The following is a 21,103-nucleotide window of genomic DNA, read 5'->3' on the forward strand; positions in this document are numbered from 1 at the left end:
ATTTCATCTTCTGAATTACAGCCCCCTCAATTCCCAGTGTTAAGTGGAACTCCAGGAGGCAGAATTCTCCGGAAAAGCCTTTGTTGACTTTGCTATGGCAGAGCACCACTCTAACAACTCTGCAATTTTGGAATCTTACCTCATCAGAGTCTACTCACCTCTAAGGCTCCCCCTTCTCTTTTACATGGAAACTCTATAGGGGAATACAAGAAACCCATGGATGCTAGCAATAGAGATCTAGATGCACAAATAAGAGTAAGATTTACTAGCAAGTACAGCTAGACACAACCTACTCTCTTGGCTTCTATCTTTTTCACAAATCTTGTCTGTCTAGGTGCTTAGGGAGAGTCCTTACCCTCCATTCCTTTATCCTGTTTGTTATTGACATGGTTTTATTACTATTACAGAGCTAAGTGCACATGCAGTAAGAAGCCCAGTTGGAAATGTCATTTCACAAAGCTATGTGGCTACACACAGAAACACTGAATCAAAAACCTAAACATGATGCCCAGCTACACACAGTAACATTGGCTGCAGAGGCCAGGTAAAGGGTGGGACTCAGCAGCATCCATGTGGGACCTACTGCCCTAGAAGTGGAGAGCATGTAGAGAAGAAGCCTCTGCGGAGACGGAGAGAGAGAAGCCTGCTACTGATGCTTTAGGACCCCTCCTCCATTCTCCTGGACTTCCTATGGGGCTGGAGTCACAGCTGTAGCTAGCTGCAGGTGTTCCCAAATTGCTTGATCCTCCTGTTGAAATAAAAAGAAATAAGTTATCTTAAGGAACAATATGTTTCCCACCTTTCTTTTCTCTGGATCTGATTACAGATAATCCAGAATGCTAGAGACTGAATGTTTTTGTTTCACAAAATTCATATATTGAAATGCCTGCCCCTAATATGATGGTATTAGGAGGTGAGACCTTTGGTAAATGATTAGTGTGGAACCCTCATGAAGGGGATTAGTGCCCTTATAAAAGAGAGTTCCCAGCTGGGTGCAGTGGGGCACAACTGTAATTCCAGGGCTTGGGAGGCTAAGGCAGAAGGTTTGCAAGATCAAAATCAGCCTCAGCAACTTATCAAGGTCCTAAGCAATTTAACAAGGCCCTGTCTCAAAATTTAAAAATAAATAAATAAGGACTAGGGATATGGCTCCATGGTTAAGCAACCCTGTGTTCAGTCCCTGATACTGAAAAAAAAAAGGGTGGGGAGAGTTTCTCTTGTTCCTTCTACCATGTGAGGGCACAACAATCTATGAACCAAGAAGCAAGCCCTCACCAGATACTAAATCTTCTACCACCTTAATCTTAGAATTCTTGGCCTCCCAAATTGTGGGAAATATATTTCTGTTGTTTGCAAGCCACCTAGTCTATGATTGTTACCGCAAGCAAAACAGACTTAAACACAGACCTTGCTTAGAGGCCAAGGCAGGCCTTAGGCCAGGGCAACAACTTGCAAACCTTTCCTACATCATCACCTCCATTGATATGCTGACAACTATGACCCTGAAAACATAGGTCTTTCAAAAATGTTCTACTCTTTCCACCACTGAGGAGCTGGGTGTGGTGGCCCATGTCTGTAATCTCAGTGTTTGGGAAAGCTGAAGCAAAAAGATCCCAAATTTAAGACCAGTTTGGGAAACTGAATAAGACCCTGTCTCAAAATAAAATTTTAAAAAAGTCTGGGGATGTAGCTCTGTAGTAAAACACCCCTGGGTTCAATCCCCAGTGTCACAGACAGACACACACATACACAAAAAGTCTCCCCACCCCCTAAATGAGTGGGAAAAGATGGTAGCATTCATCTCTGGAGAACTTAGAGGACCCAGATGATGGGCCACTCACCACTGCTGGGGAGGGAGTCAGCCACCCCTTCCTCTCCAGCATCTTCAGCTTTGAGCCTACAGCATCAACCTGAGACACAACTCCCTCCAGAACAGTCTCCAGCTGCAGAACTCTCCTTGTGAGCCTGTGAAGGATTCAAGAGTGACCAAGGGAGCAGATCATTGGGGAGATGGGTGTCTACAGGGACAGAAATAACAGAATGATCTGTATTTGAATGGGAATAAGGAAGGTGTTGCCCAATCTTGTAGGGAGAATCACAGGGGAGCAAAAGTTCTCCCTGGACTAGGACAGGGAATTGGAAGTTGTGGAAAGAAACTCAACATAGGATATTACAGACACGGCTACCCTGGGCTCCTGGATTCACGTACAAGTAGAATTCTTCTCCGCAAATCCAGCCTTCTGCTCTGGCAGCCTTTAGGCCCAACTTGCTCATTGGGCTCTGCACAGTTGCCTGGCCCAGGTTTTCAATCTCAGCACTGAGGGCCACCTGATCAGGAAGTCAGAGGTTAGAGGGAATAAGATGATTCTGGGAAGGCATCAGCTCCTATTCTATTACCTGCTCTAATTAGCTCTGGGCTTCAGTTCTTTCTATCCCTCTTCCCTCCCAGACTGGAGACAATAGGGTCAGGATGGTGCTGGATTAACTTCTGGAGAGGGAGTCACTTCCCAAAGAAACAAAATGTGAGCTCTTCAAAATCTTAATTGAGGTATTCACTAGAATCCAACTCCATTCTGGAGAGGAGAGACAGTAACAAAATTTTTCATCCTTTCTCTCTGGGCTGCTATCACCCTGGCCTTGATTTTTTTAGTCTACAGTGTATAGGGATGGAGCAGGCTGAGTAGGAACAGCTGAGGAACTGAAAATCCCAAGGAAGAAGCAGATCTTCAGAGGGAATTGTCAGGGCAACTGGTCCATTTTTCCTAAGTCTTTGTTTTACACTACTTGTTCTCAACCTTGGTTATGCATTGGAATCACCTAGAAAGCTCTAGAAAGTATTGAAGTATGGGCCTCACGACCACAGCCTCTGATCTAATTGGTCTAGAATGTGTGGCCTGAGTATAACGATTTTTAAAGGTTCCTCGGGATATATAATGTGCAACAGTATGAGAATCACTATTCTCGAGAGCTCTTTCCTGCTCATCTGTGGGAACATTTTCAGTTTGGGTTTGTGATCCAGGCGTGTTGGGGAGAGAGGCAGGGGAGCAACATCCTTATACTGACTCCCCACCAGCCAGCCCTGCTCACTCTCTCCTCCTCCAGGTCCTGTTGCATTTGTTCCTGCTCCTTCTCATCCAGAAGGTGATTCCCATCCTGGTCGAACCTGGCGAAGGCAGCTGTGAGCTCAGTGATCTCATGCTCTGCATGCCCCAGTCTGAGGAGAACAGGATCATGAAATGGCTTCTGTCTTGTTGAGGGTGTGATCACTCAACTATGGATTCCTTACCCTTTTATTAGCCTCTAGTTAGAGTCTTGATCTCTAAGGCTGGGGTTGTGTGGCTCAGTGATAGAGCACTTGCCTAGCATTTGTGAGGCCCTGGTTTCCATCCCCAGTACCGCCACCACCACCACCACCCCCAAAAAAGGAGAGTCTTGACTGAGTCTTGCTTTCTGGGAATGAAGAGGATCACACAGGAAAGCCAGAATCCCTCAAATCTAGCAATTTTACCTCCAATAAATTTCTTGAATTTATTTCTTCTTCCTGCCCTGACTCCTGATGACTAGATTTAGAGCCTCATGATCTCCATGGGGGTTATTGCCACATCTCTTTGCCTCTAAACAATCTGTCACTCCCTATGCCCAGCTTCCCTTTACTTCCTGCTCCTGAAATCCATGCCTGTAGTCCCAGATACTTGTGAAGCTGAAGTAGGAGGATTACTTGAGTCCACAAGTTTGATAGGAGTCTAGGCAACATAGTGAGACCCTGTCTCAAAAAAATAAGTAAAATAAAATGCAGGTCTAGATATACCCCTTCCCTGCTTAAAAATCCCTTCTGGGCATCCTAGTGTGTGGATAGATTTGATGTTCAAGGCCTTTCCCAAAGTGGCCCTTGCCCATTTCTCTGACCTCATCTCCTGCTATAACCCACCTTTTATTGAAACCTTAGGAATGCTCAGCTACTTATTTCTCTTCTATGAATTCTTAGTTTCACACTCCTATGCCTGTGTATATGACTTAATGTCTCAGAAGGCCTTCCTCTTCTTGTCCACTCACAAGCTATTCATCCTCCAAAACTTTATTAAGAAATAACCTCTTCCAGGAATCCGACCCTTAAGCCTAAATAGAATTGGTAACTCTCTTTTCTCCATGTGCCCTCTCTTTTCATGTCACTTCTGCGATTTGATTTATTTTTCTATGTGTCTATTAGCTCCTACAGGACAAAGGCTTTGTCTCATTTAGTTATGTTGTCTCCTACTCAGTTCCTGGTCCACAACTGGTATTCCCAATGTGTTTGTTCAATGTTTTGTGGAATGAGGCATTTATACAATAATGAGGAATTATGTTGTTTTACACTAAGAGTTGTTCAGAAAGGTCCAGAATGTTATAGACTATGGCCAGATACCATGGTTTCTGAAAGAAAACAATTCTGAAGGTCAGGATAAAAACCCATGGGCAAAGGTCAGAGGCCCATAGACCAAGGCCAAAAGCTTATAGACAAAAGATGTATAGTTGATAATCAAGAACTTAATGACCAAAATAAAGAAGATTGAATGCCTGGTTGCTCACTCCCTCAAGGTTTTGGTGAAATGCTCAAACTGGATCTCCTGCTCTCCACCCTGCAGAACCTTCTGTACATCTGAAACCCGTTCCTTCTTCAGACGCAGTCGTAGGAGGGTCTTGTTGTAGCTCTGAAAGGGAAAGGAAACAGGCAAAAGTCCCCATAGACATCTCATCATCCTTGGATTCCTCCTCCACCCAAAGTATGTCAGGCTTTCAGGGAAAGTCAAAAGGGCAGCGTAGGCTCCTATGACAGCCAGAAATAGATCATGCACAGAGGCAGATGCAGATAGGAACTCAAGGAGACTGCATAGTCACCTGTTTTAGGAGGTCAGAAAGTTGCAACTCATCCTTCTGTCCAGCCAACTCCTCCTTGACCTCTGAGTATGTGTCATTGATGATAGCTAGGAACATGTTCTGGAGAATAAAGTGGGGACATGGGCCCTCACCCTCAGACCCATTAAAAACATTGAACTTGTACCACAGACACATGTTCTAAAGGGCCCAATGGTCCCAACCTCAGCTTTGGAGCCCACCCTGCCTCTCAGGGTCGGAGAGCCCAGCCTTTCAGCACATTTTTGTTAGGGATGGATCTTGCTCCCTCATCAACCTGGCATTCTCATTCTCAGTTGCTGCATAATCTTTCTGACACAGATACTCCAACATGCCATTTGTTGAAGCTAGGAATTTCTTCTCCAGAGGAGAGTAGAACTGTGCTCTCTTTACCATCTATTCCCCAATTGGTGTCTGTATCCCCAGTGATTGATCAAACAAAGAAACTTCTGGGGCTTAGGACAGAGTTCAGAGGCAGACCACTTGCCTAGCATGTGCAAGGCCCTGGGTTTTATCCCTAGAACTGAAAGAAAAAGAAGGAGGAGAAGGAGAAGGGGAGGAAAAGAAGGGAAGAAGGGGGGAGGAGGAGGAGGTTGGAAGGAGGAGGGAGAAGAAGAAGTAGTAGAGGAAGAAGAAGAGAGTTAGTGGAGAGAGAGAGAGAGAGAGAGAGAGAGAGAGAGAGAGAGAGAGAGAGACTGACTTGCTGGCCATGTTAATAAAAATCAAACTCAGATCCCAGATATTTCCCAGTTGGCAGGGAGAGAAAACAACCACCAAATCATTACAGTAGAAATCAGTAAAAGCAATAAAAGATCTCCAAAGGAAGGATCATCTTGGGAAAATAGGCATAGAAGCTTCTAGGGGCAGCTACTTCTCAGGAGGCATTTCCCTCTCCCTTTCCATCCTTGGAGGGTAGGAGTTTGATTTTCCTTCAGGGAAGAAAACCTCCTGACTATGTTGGACATGCTGACCACATTATCCAGCTAGGGGAAGGTTCAAAGGAATGTCCCCCACCACATGCACACATGCATTCTCTGTCCTTGATTAAAGTAACCCATCATAATCCTGAGTAGGGTACAGAAGGGGTCAAAACTCCACCCTGGATGCTCCCTACATTACCACCCGTATCCCCTAGGGGGATCCTCACCAACAGCACAAAGAAGACGAAGAAGACGTAGGTGACAAAGTAGGCAGGGCCCAGGATGCGGTTGGCATTGTTGATAGCATTGTAGTCAAAGTCCCCAAGAATTATCCGAAACTGAGTGAAACTGAGAGACCAAGTCTGGGCTTCACCCAGAGCCTAAACAAACTCCAGCCCCAATCCATATCCCATCCCACTTAACTAACTTCAGACAGACCCATCACTCCTTCTCTGACCCAATCTGATACAAAACAGGTAAGTAAATTACTTGAGCATTCACTTGGGCTTCCTGAGACTTTAACCCAGACACCTTAAGGACAGACATGCCCACATGTGTCCCCCATTTTCCCCAAGGAGCTGGAAGGTGAAGGGCAGAGGGTGAAGAGTGGGATACACACATGCACTTGATGAAAGTGCTAAAGTTTTCCACTTGAGTCCCAAAAAGTAGGTAGCCAAGCTGGGCATAAGCAAAGAAAACAATGAAGAACATGACGGCGAAGCCCAGGATGTCCTTGGCACAACGGGCTAGTGTGGATGAGAGCTGGGTCATGGTTTTGTTGAAGCTGATGTACTTGAATATCTGCAAAAGCCATGACAAATGCAGTGGTGAAGAAAAAGTGAAAAATGTTAAAAAAAAAAAAAAAAGCCCATCCCAGGGGAACTATGGAGGTCACAGAAATTAACAAATGAGATAGGCATTAAGGAGGGGAGAGTAAGTGCCCTGAGGCAGGTCTGGGAGAGGAGAGCCCCATGTACCTTGATCCAAGCAAAGAAAAGATTGACAGCATTCATGTTGTTGTACTGTGTCTGCCAGAAGGCCAGGAACTCAAAGTCAGCATATGTGTTTGGTTGCTGCAGGAGCTTCCCCATCAGCCGATTCACCTCTAGGGTTCGGAATATGTGGAAACCCATGGCCATAATGGAAAGCTGTCACACAGGGATCAAGGGGTTGTCAGGGAGTCTCAAGGGAAGTTCAAAGATGAGGTCCCACAAGAGAGATGGGGCAGGTAAGACAGGTGGGCTAGAAACACCCCTCCTGCTGAGGTGTTCACTAGCTTAGGTTTAGATAAGGCCAGAGAGGGTGGCTGAGAGCAATTTGAGTGTTCTAAAGCCCAAGAGAAGGCTTTAGGGCCAGTGGCAAATGTATAAGGCCACAGGGAACCAGAGTCAAGAAAAATATTTCTCCCACCCCCACCACTTTCAAACCTTGATCAGTTTATAGATGAAAATCAAGGAGCAGAATATTTGAACAGAAAAGAAAAGACAGGGCTTTTGGGGGGACAGGTCATAAGGGCAAAAAACAGGAGAGGAAAGAATATCAAGTGTATAAAAAGCAGAGGCCTAGACCACAGGAGAGGAGAGGACATGTAGGAGATAGGGTCCCCAAAGGACTGAGTCAGGGGACCCTCACCCTCTCACCCAGGGAGCTGTGGCACAGTGATTTGACCCAAACTCAGGAGGGCTCAGTCTTCAAAAGGAAGAACTTGGAGCTCCCACCAAGGGGGATGCCCCTCCTTCCCCAGTATGTCCCATGTCCCAAACATTTGTCCCTCACCAAAATGACCACAAGGTCCAGTACATTCCAGATGCTGCTGAGGTAGTGAAGCCGGTGCATGTGGAGCTCCAGGATCTCCTCCACCACATAGTATAAGATGAAGATGCAGAAGATGATCTCACAGCCAACGATGAAGAAGTCCCAGTTGCTCACATAGCGAATCAGCTTAACTGTGCGAATTTGCCAGGATGGAATGGCACCTCCTGTGGCTGGGAACTCCACCACTAGTCTGTAGGGGAGCAGAGACTGGGGGTAGACTGGGAGAATTCCTCCTATATCCCCTCCTTCCCACATCTATCCAAGGCCTATATTTAGGGAAGGATCTCAAGCATAGCACACAGGGACCAGCAGCCAGGGATAGAAGGATACAACAGGAAAAGGGCCCACCTCAGAACACAGAAAAGATTGATGTTGGCATTGTAGACAGAGAAGTCAATGAAGACCACCCGAGTGCCTCTGTCCAGCCACAGCCCCTCTTGAAGATTCCGAAGTGCCTCTGCACTAGCCTGTCGAGATACTGGAAGGTCCAGATAGTAGCCACCTCCGCTATAGCTTGTGAGCCTCCCCCAGTGGGAGGAGCCCCCCAGCTCCTCCTGGGAGTGGTATGTCCACCTGCCACAGAAAAAGCCATCTGAGCAAAGAGAGTCTGAGACAGCCCAAAAGCTCATCTCCAAGATGATGGTAACGCTTTATGATTGCCTGGGACGTACACTTCCATATACATCATGTCTATGCATATACTATGTGTGTACATATGTATATGTGTATGCATGTATATATAACATGATATATACATATTATATACAATATGTATTTCACACATATTATTTTGGTTGATTCTAATAACCAAAAAGAAGTGAGAAGGGAGTAAGTATTATTCACATTTTACAGAAGAGGAAACTGAGATTCAGAGTTTTCCAAGATAAAAGCAGCTATATAGTGACAGTATGGAAACTCAAATGTGAATCTCCTCATTTTCCACTATTTTTTCAATGACAAAGACAAGTTACACTTTTGCCCAAACCAGAGCAGTCTCTATAAGGGAAGCACCTTGACTGTAAATACAAAAAAGATTCTTACTGCTCTCATGGCTATTTGACCACAGATTCCCTGTTCTACCACCTCAAATTTCTAAGCTGGACCCCTATTTCCTCCCCATTCTGTCCGTCCCCTTCTTCTACTTCCCTCATCTCATCCATCTGAAACCTCTTGTTTCTCCCCCATGAGTCTCAAGGGCTGGGTTCTCCAGCCACGACTTGTGTGACAGCGTCAATTTCACCCCTTCATCACACTCCCAAGGGACTTCTGCACAGAGATGCTTTCCCTGTGGGGACTGCCTGCAGAGAAGGGTCAGTGTAATTGTGACCTGTATGTGGAAAGAGGTTCGGAGGCTACAGACTATCTGCTAGTCTGTCTCCTCTATGCCTGAGTGACACACGCCAATGTCCTTACAGTTTGCACTTGGGACTCAGGGAAATGCCCATCAAGTCCCCTAAAGTGTAAACCCCTAAGGCTCTTGAAGCCTTGGCAGAAGTGGTTCCCACTCCTTGAGATGATGTCAGGTTCAGAGGGGCAGCCCTATGGCCTTGGTTGGGGGCTCACTCACGCTGTGCCATTGAGGAGCCCAAAGGGGAGTTGCTCTTCTTTGTCTGGAGAGTAGACATCATAGCAGCTCAAAATGTCGTCACGGAAGTCCTCATGCACCACACAGGAATCATTGCGGACCCGCAGCTGCCGCAGCCTTGGGACCCCCAGGAGCAGGTTCTCATAGTAGATGAAGGAGTGCAAGCCGTGGCCCAGACTCTGGTTGTTGTACCACTTGGTCCAATACAGACTGTCCAGGAGTGGTCCCTGGGCAAACTGGACCACAGGCTGGGTTGGGCTGACCCAGCCTCCTCCTGACTACTGATCTTCATCCTGACTCTCTGGTCACCAGTTTATCTCCAGTGTCTTTTGTTTGAGCCCTCAACTGACCAACTGACCCAGGGACCTTGACCAGATCCTGAACTGACTCTATGTGTAAAATGCATTTTGAGGTTCAGCCCACCCTCTCATTCCCAATTCTGGTCTAACCTCTGATTTGTTCTCTTATCAACATCCAGATCCCTCCCCCACCTCCACCTCAACTCCAGCCTAACTCATGACTCAGCCTGATTCCTGATTGACCTTATCTTTGAGCATATGATCTATTACCTGGTGCTTGGCATCCCCATGCTCTGGCCTGTGATTTCAGGCCATTGAAAAGGAGAAGATAGACAAGAGGCAATTTCATACTCACATCCCAGAAGTCTGCCATGCTGCTGATGTCCTGGAAGGAGACTCCAGTATCTGATGGGGTATGTAGGAAGAGCTCAGACATCACTTTGGTGTAGTAATAGGCACTGGAGCTTGTCATCCCATAGGTCACTAGAAAACAACCCCAGAGAATGTGTCATTCTCATAGTTCCCATCTCCATTCCCCAGAGGTGACAGGAAAGCCCACTGCCCTTGGAACAGAGGTGCTACCTACCTACCCTTAGAGATAGCTGGGGAGGCTGATGGTGGCTCTGGGGGACACTAGTGAATGCATTAGGGAAGGGTAAGGCCACAAGGCTCCTCTTCTCCCAACTCACCTCAGAGAAACTGAACTCCACTCAGTAACTCTCTCTTGATATTGCCATTTTAGAATTTCACTTTTCTCTCCTGAATCAATTTAATTCATAGTATTTACTCCCCAGAGGCAAGATATTTCTGTCATCTGCTTTGGATGGTGCTTCCTTTTATTTTTCTTCTCTTTATGCCTTTTGGAAGTGCCTCCAAATTCTAGATCACTCCAAAACTCTGGTAAAAAACTTTACAATACAACACTTTTTTTTCTTAAGTTTACAATACAGATGTGGTCTCCTGGCTTCTTGAGTTAGTGACTCTGCAATCATGGGAGTAGCAGGCATGGCTAGTGCATCCTGATGGGCACATTTGTCTCCTGAGAGAGGGTCTCAGAACATCCCAGATTAAAAAGACCTGGATCTCCCTCAACTGCTCATAAGCACACACCCAGTCTCATGTGCCTAAAGTGGATCTCTCAAGGGACCCTCCCCAGGATTCCTGGTTAAAAGAGAGTATTTGAAGAGAATATATCATTTATTTCATAGATTGTCTCTCAATTTTGGTTTATGATTAAATTTAACTTACACGTTTTAAGGAGAAGTGTCATACAGGTCCTTCTCAGAGAAAGAATTTCCCTTGCTCCTTATTCATTTATGTGTATCAGTTTGAACTCATGAATTCTTGGCTTCCCCTCACCATGGGTTGTAATTTGTTATTATTGTTTATTTTGTTATTCAAAATTTGAGGGCAGGTCATGAAAGACATAGAAAGGGTAAGGACTTTTCAACCTTAAAAGGGGATAAACAAAAATAAAAATTAAATGTAATATGAGATCCTGTAATGGATCTTGGACTATAATTTTTCTTTTGCTTTAATAGCTATTAATTAGTGAAATTGCAATAAGTTCTATTCATTAAATAACAATGATGGATCAATGATAATTTCCTGTCTTTGATAAGAGGATAGTCCCAGTTTTTTAAAAGTATTTTTTTAGTTATACATGGACACAATATCTTTATTTTGTTTATTCATTTGTATGTGATGCTGAGGATTGAACCCAGTGCCTCACATGAGAGAGGCAAGCACTCTGCCTCTGAGCCATAACCCCAGCCCGAACATTCTCGGTTTTAAAAATATACTTTAAGGTATTTAAGAATAATGGGACATTTTAGCTGCAATTTACTCTTTTTGATGGTGGTGGGTACAGGGGATTAAATTCAGAGGCATTTAACCACTGAATCACATCCCAACCCTATTTTGTATTTTATTTAGAGACAGGGTCTCACTGAGTTGCTTAGTGCCTCACTTTTGCTCTGGCTTTGAACTCATGATCCTCCTGTCTCAGCCTCTCGAGCCACTGGGATTACAAGCATGCACAAGTATGTCCGGCTGCAATTTACTCTTAAAAGTAGTGGTGTGTGTGTGTGTGTGTGTGTAAAATACTCGTATCTGGGAAATCTGGGTGAAGAGTAGGAAATATATATATATATATATATATATATATATATATATATATATATATATATGAATCAGAGAGGAAAAAAGGCTATCATAATGAATACCATCTATTGGTCATTCACGAGGTTTAATCAGCCTATGTCATTAGGAAAAGTTCAGTTCGGTTCATAATTGCTGTGAGATCTCTCAGCAGACAGAAGTTAAGTTTCCTGTGGGAATCCACTTTTCAGATCCAGAAAACAACCATTCTCCAGATACTAAGGCCAGATGTGAGTTAGAGAGAAGTGAAGGTGGTATGTCTGAACTTTGTAACATATAACATATTTTATATATATATATATATATATATATATATATATATATATATGAAACATAAAAATGTTTAACGTAGTATTTATCAGCCTCTTGTGAGCAATTCCCTTCAAGAATTTTCTTTATCAGATCTTGGGCCATATTTTCTATCACCATCCCATTGGAAAGGGAACAACTGGAGTGGACAGGAGTTTGTCTATAATCTTGGAGGAAATGCGGGGGACAATGAATGAACCCTGATTTGGTACTTAACATCATACTTCTTGCTGGCTGGGGATCCAGGAAATCAACAAAGAAGAAAGCACTATTTCACATTTCCCCACTCTACTCTGTTAACAAAGTTCAGACATACCACCTTCATTTCTCTCTAACTCACATCTGGCCTTAGTATCTGGAGAATGGTGTTTTCTGGATCTGAAAAGTTGTTTCCCAAGGAAACTTAACTTCTGTCTGCTGAGAGATCACACAGCAATTATGAACTGAACTGAACTTTTCCTAATGACATAGGCTGATTAAACCTCGTAAATGACCAATAGATGGTATTCATTGTGATAGCCTTTTTTCATCTCTGATTCCAAGTTAAATGTCCAGAATTAACATTGCTCTGGAGGGCTATCAATAATTTATGGAGGCATAATATCTACAAGACAGTAAAGATTATGGCTTCTAAGATAAATGGCCTTCTAAGATAAATTTACCTGGTCAAATGCTTCTTGACACATGGAAATTCAGTATTCATATTTCTTTGTAACTCTGATTAAAATACATTGAATTGGTAAGATCAAGAAGGAAACTTAAAACCCTGTAAAGTGAGGGTCTAAACTTGGTTTAGTACTTATTTAACACCTTCTTTCTATCTAAATACCCTCTCTTCCTTGTTAATTCTTATTTCTGCAAATTTTGTACTTTGTGCAAAGGTACACCTTAAGGTATTTAGGAATAATGAAGCACTATGTCTGTAATTTATGCTCAAACAGTAATTATATGTAGGTGGGAGTGAACATAAATGAGAGATGCTTTCCATCACTATTTTGTGAAGCCCAAACTATTTCAAATACTCCACATTTTGATATGTAATAGAAAAAATTATCAGTTTATGAATGTGAATTATTACAGACTTCTTATAATATGTTAAACAGACATTGTTCAAAATCTACAATTGTACAAAATACCTTACTATGTATCATGATTTCTATCCTCAAAAAGTTCTATTGAGGAAGATAGCCCCAAATTAACTTGGTGTCATCAAATGAGCATAAATTTCAAGCCAGACAGAACCTAGGTTCAAATCCCAGCTCTGCCACTTACAATATAGACTTAGCCTCTGAGTTTCAGCTTTCTCAGCTATAAGGAAAGAAATATAGTACCTTTCTTACAAGTTGTGAAGTTAAAGATGATATCTTTAAATTGCACGGAAAACAGCAGATGCTCAATACCTGCCAGTAATCCTGTTGTATGCTCCTCAGGGATAAGGACTGTGCTTTTTTCATTTTGCATAGTGCCTGGTGTTTAATAACAACTTCTTATTTTTCTTCTTATTATTAATTCAATCCCACTAGGGACTGAACCCAGGGGCACTTTACTCTTGAGCCATATCCCCAGCCCTTTTTAATTTTTATTTTTTTGTTTTGAGGCAGGGACTTGCAAAGTTGCTTAGGGCCTTGCTAAGTTGCTGAGGCTGGCTTTGAATTTGCAAACCTCCTGCTTTGGCCTCCTGAGCTGTTGGAATTACAGGTGTCTCTTGTGTGTTAGCCCCACACCCCGTGTTCCTGTGAAGATACTTTGAATGGCAGCCAAGCTGCTCACGTTAACCACTCGTCTGAAGCAAACATGGCCCTCTCAAGGTAATTTATTTTATGCATTTACTGTTTACCGAACAAAACGTCTGACTGTGTACACGAGTGTATTTGGCAGCATTGTTGACGGCGCCCCCCTGTGTTTGCCTGAGATACTGCACTCAAGGTAGAGGTTCCACTCTGCTCATCACTGCAATTTGCACATTGCTCCGTGGACGCTCAGAGGCCTGTGTTCTGTCCCTGTTAATGGAAGTGTGCTCTGAACCTGTCTGCCTCCCTCCGCTACTCCTTGCCTTCGATCTCAGCCCCCAGAGGGTGTCCACAACCACTTGGGACAGAAGGCAAAAGTGGAATTCAGACAGAAGCTTGATTGGCTCTTCAGTGACAAGCTTGGCCTTGCCGTGGCCCAGACATCAGCCTGCCCAGAATTGCCAGGAGGCTTTGGCAGACTCACGGTGCCACAGCACAGTCCTTCCTTTGCTGAGTTCAGTGGACACAGGCGGACTGGCTTGTGGCCAGAGGGGTGCCACAGCACAGCAGCCCTCAGATGCCTATTCCACCTTCCTTTCGAAATCACAGACAACTCACTGAAGTGTCTCCAAGGAGAACAGGTTTTACCAAAATGAATCCTTCTGCATTTAACTGATCAAATGGATGAATCTGACCCTCTAGGTTTCTTTCCCCAGCGGGGAGCTGGTCTGAGTGTTGACTGTTGGCTTCACTGAAGCATCTTACCCTGAAGGCCTGAGAAGAAGCACAGTGGCCAAGCTGGACTTAACTAGTAAGCCGCAGTTGGCCACGGCTGCTGGAGGCTTCCTGCTCAGAGAAGGAGACAGGGAACTGAAGGAATAGTCAGGGGGTCAGAGAGACTAGGTTGAGTCTGGTTTTCCAGATGAATGAGAAGGAAAGGATTGGTGGAGGGTTTGGTGCTACAGTCGGAAGATTTGCAAATGCTAACACTTCCTGTGTGAGGCACATCACCATTTGTCAGTTATTGTGAATATGTGTATTTTAAGCAATAAGATTCAGCTGGTCAGATTTTTCTGGGCAGTCTCAGTGACTCATTTCCTGTGCTGTGATTGTTCTGAAGACAGAGTGGCTCTAACCACTGTGAGAAGCCCAAATAAAAATTCATCGCCCCCACAAAACAAACAAACAAACAAACAAACAAACAAACAAACAAAAAAAAACGGGCTAGGGATGTAGCTCAGTGGTACAGCACTTGCCTAGTATATGCAATCCCTAGATTTGAAGTGGGGGGATAATGGGGGAAGAAAGATAATTTTATTCCAATCTCCAAGATCACTTCATCCTCTCCAAATAATGAATGATTCTACCAAACTGTGGATAGAACCTTGAAACCCACTGAAAGGAAGCAGAGCCAATCAAGGTAGGCTTTTCTTCACAGCCAGCAATGGGTAAAAAGTATCCAGTCAACTTGAGTTGTTGGGCAGACATGAGTCATCAAAGGCCAAAGGTTTCTGCCCTCTTCCCTACTCCATGGTAATCAGACCCAGTCTTGTTCTGGCTCAGAGCATCTCTTACACAGGGCCAGTCCCAGGTGTACCTTTGAGATAACAACATGTCTCCTAAAACAAGCAGCCATTGTTTCTACACAAAGACCTTCAATGTCTCCTTCCTCAGCAAAAGGTCATAGCCATTCTTCTTTCCAAAAAGACAAAGAAAGGGCTGGAAACCCTTACATATCATGGTGGTGGTGTGGGGGCAGGCAGGAGAGACAGGCAGGAAGATCCTTCATTCTCTAGCACTTTCCCTGCTGAGCAATACCTGGGACAGGATGGGCTCCACCACTCAGGAACTGTATTTGTAATGACACTTTCCTTATCTTCAGAATGGAAATAATAACATCTATCTCTTACAGGATTGCTGTCAGGGTGCAATGAGATCCTAGGTGTGAAAGCTCTTTGTGAGGCTTCAAGGGCTTCACAGCTGATATTGTTATGGTGAGAAGATTGATGGTTCCCCCACATGGCCTGCATAAAAAAGACAGCTCTGTTCAGCCAGATCAGTCTCTGAATAGCCACTAAGTTCCTGGGTTAAAGCATAGTGGGGAAGAGATGTGGTCAGTACAGCTGTCTGAGCTAGGATACTAGGTCCCATCCCAGGCCAGATTGCTGCCCAGGTGATGTGCAAATGTGTTGTTTTTTCTTTTAGCTCCCAGGAACCAGGTGCTGGAAATGAGAGCCCTGGTGCTTGGTTCCCTACCCAGGGTCTGGAGGTCCAGCTTCTCCATGATCCCTCCCTTCTCCTTTTCCTTCTTAAAGAGTGTCTTATGCAATTTACAAAAAATAAGTTTAGACTTGAAAACATAAGGAAACTATCTACCCTCATTAGTAATCAAACCTAAGAAAATTAAGGCAATTGTACCATTTTATAACTATTTAATACTAAAAGGTATGAATGAGAGAATCCAATTTTCATGAGGTTAAGATGAAATTGATGTGATCTTATAGCAGTAGTGGCATAGAGACAGAATGATAGCATAAAGCAAGTACCAAGGAAAAATCCTATCTATTGGTCTAATATTATGACTCTTTGGAAGTTCCCAATGAAACAATCAACAAAAGTGAAAAAAAGAACTGTGTGTGTATGTATGTGTGTGTGTGTATATACCCATAAAAGGCAGATATTGAAATAATAATGTAAATGTTTTATTTAATTGCAGTATAACTATAATCATTAAAATGAAAATTTATGAAATACTCAGAAACATGAGAACATATTTAAGATGGATTTCTAAATGAAGGTGTGTGACATAATACAACTAGGTAACGTTGATCCCCATTGAGAATGTATCACCTAATTGCAGATGGCAGCGTTCAGGGAGGCTAACAGAACAGGGAGCAGAAGCTAGGATGTTGAGTCCAGCATATTGGAGAGTGCGAAAATAGACTTATTGAGACCATAATCAAGGTTCATAATGCCCAAAAATTTACCTGAAAGAAGGAAGAGTCAGGGAAAGGATGGAATTAGCATGAATATTATTTTACTAATTGTTGGAAGAACCCTCAGAATATGAAGTTTTCCAAATTTTGTTTCACAGCATTCTTGAGGAGTCTGGTATTTTGAGGGTAAAGACTTTAATTCTCAAGGTCAAAGGCAGTTCAATGGCACATCTTCAGGTCATATAATGAATGAAATGACTTCAAGGAGTACTAAGATCCCAACTCCAGATAAGCTGAAAGTTTTCAGAGATTTAAAGGTATCAGGTTATTTCTCCTTCCTTTAACCTCCATTGCTCCCTGGGTTCATGAAGCTGCAGTACAGATTTATAGTATGCGCAGTAGACCTCACTTACCATGTGCCAGAGAGACAGACAGACATGCTAAATTCTTAGCACAATATTGGGGGGCTATTTCATTCCACCACCACAGCCATCTTATCAGGTGGACGTGATCGCTACCCAAGGCTAAGAGAAATTAGCAAATTTGCTCAGATCACACTTGGAAGTGCCAGGCCTTGAACCCAGACAGTCTGACGTCAGAGTTCCAGTGCTTAACCAGCACGCTAAATCAACTAAACGGACTCAGTGACCCTGGTAAGAATGCTGTGAGGGTTAAATAAAATATACCGCCAATGTGCTCAGCACAGGTCCATCACCTTTCCTGCTCAAATTTCCCAGAGACACCTCTCTGCCCAGGATTTTCTTCCCCCTCCAGAATTAGGAGAACTCAAATGTATCATGTCACTCCTATGTTTTGAACCCTTCAGTGGCTCCTTCAGTGGCCCCTTTAGTGTCCCTTCCATGTCATGCCCAAACAGGCCCTTGCTGGCCTTCCCTGCTTACACAGCAGCCTTGATCTCTTCACCTCTCTGCTCCTCCCCATCTCTGCTCCAGCCACAATGATGCACCTTCACTAAACTGTGCCCTCTGTCCCTACTGGGCCTTGGAACATGCCAACGAAACTTCTTATCTCTTCATTTTCCTTTCAAGAGGCTAAATCCTCTTTCTCAATTCTCAGCTTGAATGTTCACTTCCTTGAATGTTCACTTTCTGATCCACCAGAAGTAATTGCATCCCAGGTTTTAGCTGTCAGATTGCCCAAGGAGTATTTTGTCCAATAATGGGCATCAAATTGATCAGGTCTGGAGACAGGCAAACCAGCATGGTGAACACTCTGAAATGGGTTTTAATATATGTCAGGCACTGAGTCTCAGCCTTTATGGAGAGTAGCCCACATAATAGTCATATAATCATATTGGATCAAGTAATTACTGGTGAGGAAATTGACAATCAAAGAAATTAGACAACTTGCTCAAGTTTTCTCAAATGGTAAATGGCAGAGTGTGGTGTTTGAAGCCAAATCTGCGCAGATTCAGAGCCCACACCTTCAATCTCTGCATAATACCACCCTGGACACCATGTTGTGATGACTGTTTTCTTGAGAAAACAGACATTATTTAAGCTGGAGAACAGATGACTAAGGAGAAACACGGTCACTATGTTCATTCCAATGGTTGAAAGGCTATTTCTTCAGAAAGTAAATGGAAAGTAGATGGCTCGATTGAAGAAAATCCTAAAAAGGAGAAGGTGAAGCCCTCTGGGTAAAGGCTCAAGTATCAGTCATCTCTGTCCCTCAGTTCAATGTCTGGCACAGCAGAAGGAGTTCCATAAATGGAAAGAAAGAGAGCTGCCCACAGCAAAGTGGGTTCCCTGTGAGACTGTGAAATCCCCATGGACCCTCCCCAGGCTGTGCTCGCTTGGACATCAGCAAAGCCATGCAGGAGGGGTAATAGAGAAAGGGTTCTCTGCTTATTCTGTAACCTCACTCCAAGATTCTATAGTTATTAGACTGAGCCTTTGATTTAGACTTTGGCAAGTCACAGACCATCTGGCACTCACAAGTGCATTGAGCTTTTAGGAAGAGGAGACCATAGGCTGATGGGACTTCTGGGCTTCAGGACTCTAGCTTCCACCTAGATGTCTTGGTCATCTGCAGAAAAAGGCTCTGTTTGTGTATTTCAGCTGCAGTCATGGGATGTGAGGAAGGAGAGGGCCCTCATTCCTAGCAGATGGTTAGAATGGAAAATCAATACATCAACAAATGAGTCTCTGACAGTCATGTTCTGAAAGGAATCCAATGGCCCCACAATGTGAATCCTGGTCTGACCACTTTCCCTACACAGTCTCCTCTGCACTGTGCTGTGTGTAGGAGGAAAGCCCCCAGAGCAGACCCCTCTGCCCAGCACAGTGGGTCCCCACAGCACACAGCAGAAGCAAGTACATCTGTCCAGCCCCCAGGGGTCCCACACAGTGGGGATGATTCACAAAGATGATGACATTTACTGTCAACACCTCTGTAATGAGAATTTCACCTCTCACTTTCCAAGGATTTGTGCACCCTCAAATCACAGAGCCTGCTGAGGATGAGTAAGTAAGGAGGCACCACAGCTGGGTTGAGTGTCAGTCACCCCCCCACACACACACACTCGCGCGTACACACACACACACACACACACACAACTATACAGGCATCACCAGCAAGCAGGTAAAACCCCTCTTGCCATGCAACTTTTAAAGGAAGGAAGGAACTGAATATAAAGGTTTTGCCCTCATCTATACAGTCTAGGAGCCTCTGCATGGCTCAACTTCATTATCACCCACAGTCCTTTGAGTTTATCTGTCATAGGTTTCCCTGTGATCTTTCCACTTGCTTCTCTGAGCTTAGACACCAAACCTCCCCAGCTTGGGTGCACAGCTAGAGCTTCATAGAAGCTGCCCCAGCTGCCTGTGGGTGATAGGCTCTCCCCTGGGACTCCATCACACCCTCCATCCTCACTCTCTTCTCAGGGATCCGAGCTCAAAGGCTCCACAATTGTCTTCTTCCTGCCCCTAAAGAGTCATGGACCAAATGTAGCACAGTAACTAACCACAGAAAACCACAAACAGAAAGGAGTGATCTTCCATTCTTTCCAGAAAGGTAAAAAACTTCCACCTTCCAGCAGAAAACAGTGGCTGCTGAGTCAGTGTCAGGAATTTGCACTTAAAACCTGGGTTCCCCTTGTTATTCTGTACAAAACCACTTTCATGAACCCGCCTTCTTTCACTGATTGCAGTGACAAGTTCGTTGTCAAAGAAATGCCTTAGGCTGAAAAGACAGTAAACAGGAGCTGAACGTTGATATGCAGAGCTCCCAGGGTACAGTCTGCTCACACAGGTGGACACGGCCCTACAGGCATCACCCACACACATGTGCATGCAGATGTTGTACATACCGCCCACTGACAGACATCCACGGAGGCAGACGCTACTTACACAGACAGATGTCCAGCAGGAACACCGTGTACACCAGAAGCTCCCGCAGGGTGGTCTTGACATACAGTTCTCGGTTCTCCGCTGTGTTCTCAGTCAGGGTTGTTCCCCAGAGTCCTAAGAGTATTGGAGGGATGCCAACATGTTCCCCCCAGTACCCCTCCCACCTGTCCTTGGACTTCACCCCATCTCCTTACCCATCCCTTGTCCCCTGACAGAATCTGGCTCCTCTTCCCACACAAGACCAGCCCTGTTCCAATCTCCCTGAAGCAGATGGGTGAGGGCTCAGAGTTGCAGAGAGCCAAGTCATGAAAGGGAGGGGAGTTCTAGGGCCTCATCCCAGCTGTGTCCTCCCTCAACCTGATTCCCATGCACCCCACTGGGCCCCCAGAGAAATGACTGTGCCAAGTGCCCCCCTGGCAGACCATAAGACTGGCCTGTGTGTCCTGGGGCCAGGCTCCAACACAGGCAAGTTAACAAAGGGACACTGAGAATTCACCTCTTCTTCAGTACCTTTTCACTCCTCAAAATGTCTGGCTCCAATACCCCAGAGAAGCCCTCCCCACACCCAGTACCTCTGATGCTGTGACAGATATGGAGGCAGCAGCTGGACACCAGGGTCCCTTGTGTCTTTTCCTGGGGTCCATCTTCAGGCTTCTTGGGTTGTGTCCGTGGGAGCCCCACACTGGAGATGGTGCAGATTCTCAGCGTCCCATGTGGAGACGGGGAACCACTGTAAGCAGGGTTGTCCCAAGCTCTGTTCCCCAGCTTCTGCATCTCCTGCCCTTCGGGACTTTCCATGGCATTCATGCGGATGGAGGTGGGATCCTGGCACTCCAGGTGCCCACTCTCACCTGGAGAAATGGACAAAGGCACAGACTGGCCTACCCCACAGAGGGACAGGTAAAGGGATTCTGAGAGCAACTCCTTTCACCCAGCCTCTGCCTCCTGCCTTGGGAGGGAGTCTGTGACAGGCTAGGGGAGGGAGCAAGGAAGGACAGAGCGTGGAGCTGACCATCAATCCTGTCAGGGATTCTCTCTCTCTCTCTCTCTCTCTCTCTCTCTCTCTCTCTCTCTCTCTCTCTCTTTCT

The 21,103-nt window shown here is 44.8% G+C and overlaps 1 protein-coding gene across 1 annotated transcript; it reads right to left on the reverse strand.

Annotated features, from left to right (window-relative positions):
* Nucleotides 1–688: 688 nt before the first annotated feature.
* Nucleotides 689–20,822, reverse strand: Pkd2l1 (polycystin 2 like 1, transient receptor potential cation channel). Its single transcript, XM_076834348.1, has 15 exons — nucleotides 20,588–20,822; nucleotides 20,016–20,129; nucleotides 9,865–9,992; nucleotides 9,193–9,446; nucleotides 7,974–8,198; nucleotides 7,587–7,815; nucleotides 6,788–6,958; nucleotides 6,430–6,611; nucleotides 6,038–6,158; nucleotides 4,876–4,974; nucleotides 4,567–4,688; nucleotides 3,088–3,214; nucleotides 2,210–2,328; nucleotides 1,842–1,965; nucleotides 689–748 (listed from the first exon to the last, which is right to left on the reverse strand). Exons 1-15 carry the CDS (start codon nucleotides 20,820–20,822, stop codon nucleotides 689–691), a joined length of 2,310 nt encoding a protein of 769 aa, XP_076690463.1.
* Between the last annotated feature and the right edge of the window lie 281 nt (nucleotides 20,823–21,103).

The sequence above is a fragment of the Callospermophilus lateralis genome, chromosome 15 (genome assembly GCF_048772815.1).
Source record: "Callospermophilus lateralis isolate mCalLat2 chromosome 15, mCalLat2.hap1, whole genome shotgun sequence".
NCBI classification, from domain to species: Eukaryota; Metazoa; Chordata; class Mammalia; order Rodentia; family Sciuridae; genus Callospermophilus; species Callospermophilus lateralis.

What these genes read in the sequence shown, in the direction of transcription:
- Pkd2l1 (XM_076834348.1), bottom strand. Translation starts at nt 20,822, where the DNA reads ATGAATGCCATGGAAAGTCCCGAAGGGCAGGAGATGCAGAAGCTGGGG. An exon ending in AGCACTTTCATCAAGTGCAT is followed by an intron (nt 6,159 to 6,429) that starts GTGTGTATCCCA and finishes TTGGTCTCTCAG; the next exon opens with TTTCACTCAGTTTCGGATAA. An exon ending in TTTCTGACCTCCTAAAACAG is followed by an intron (nt 4,689 to 4,875) that starts GTGACTATGCAG and finishes TTTCCCTTTCAG; the next exon opens with AGCTACAACAAGACCCTCCT.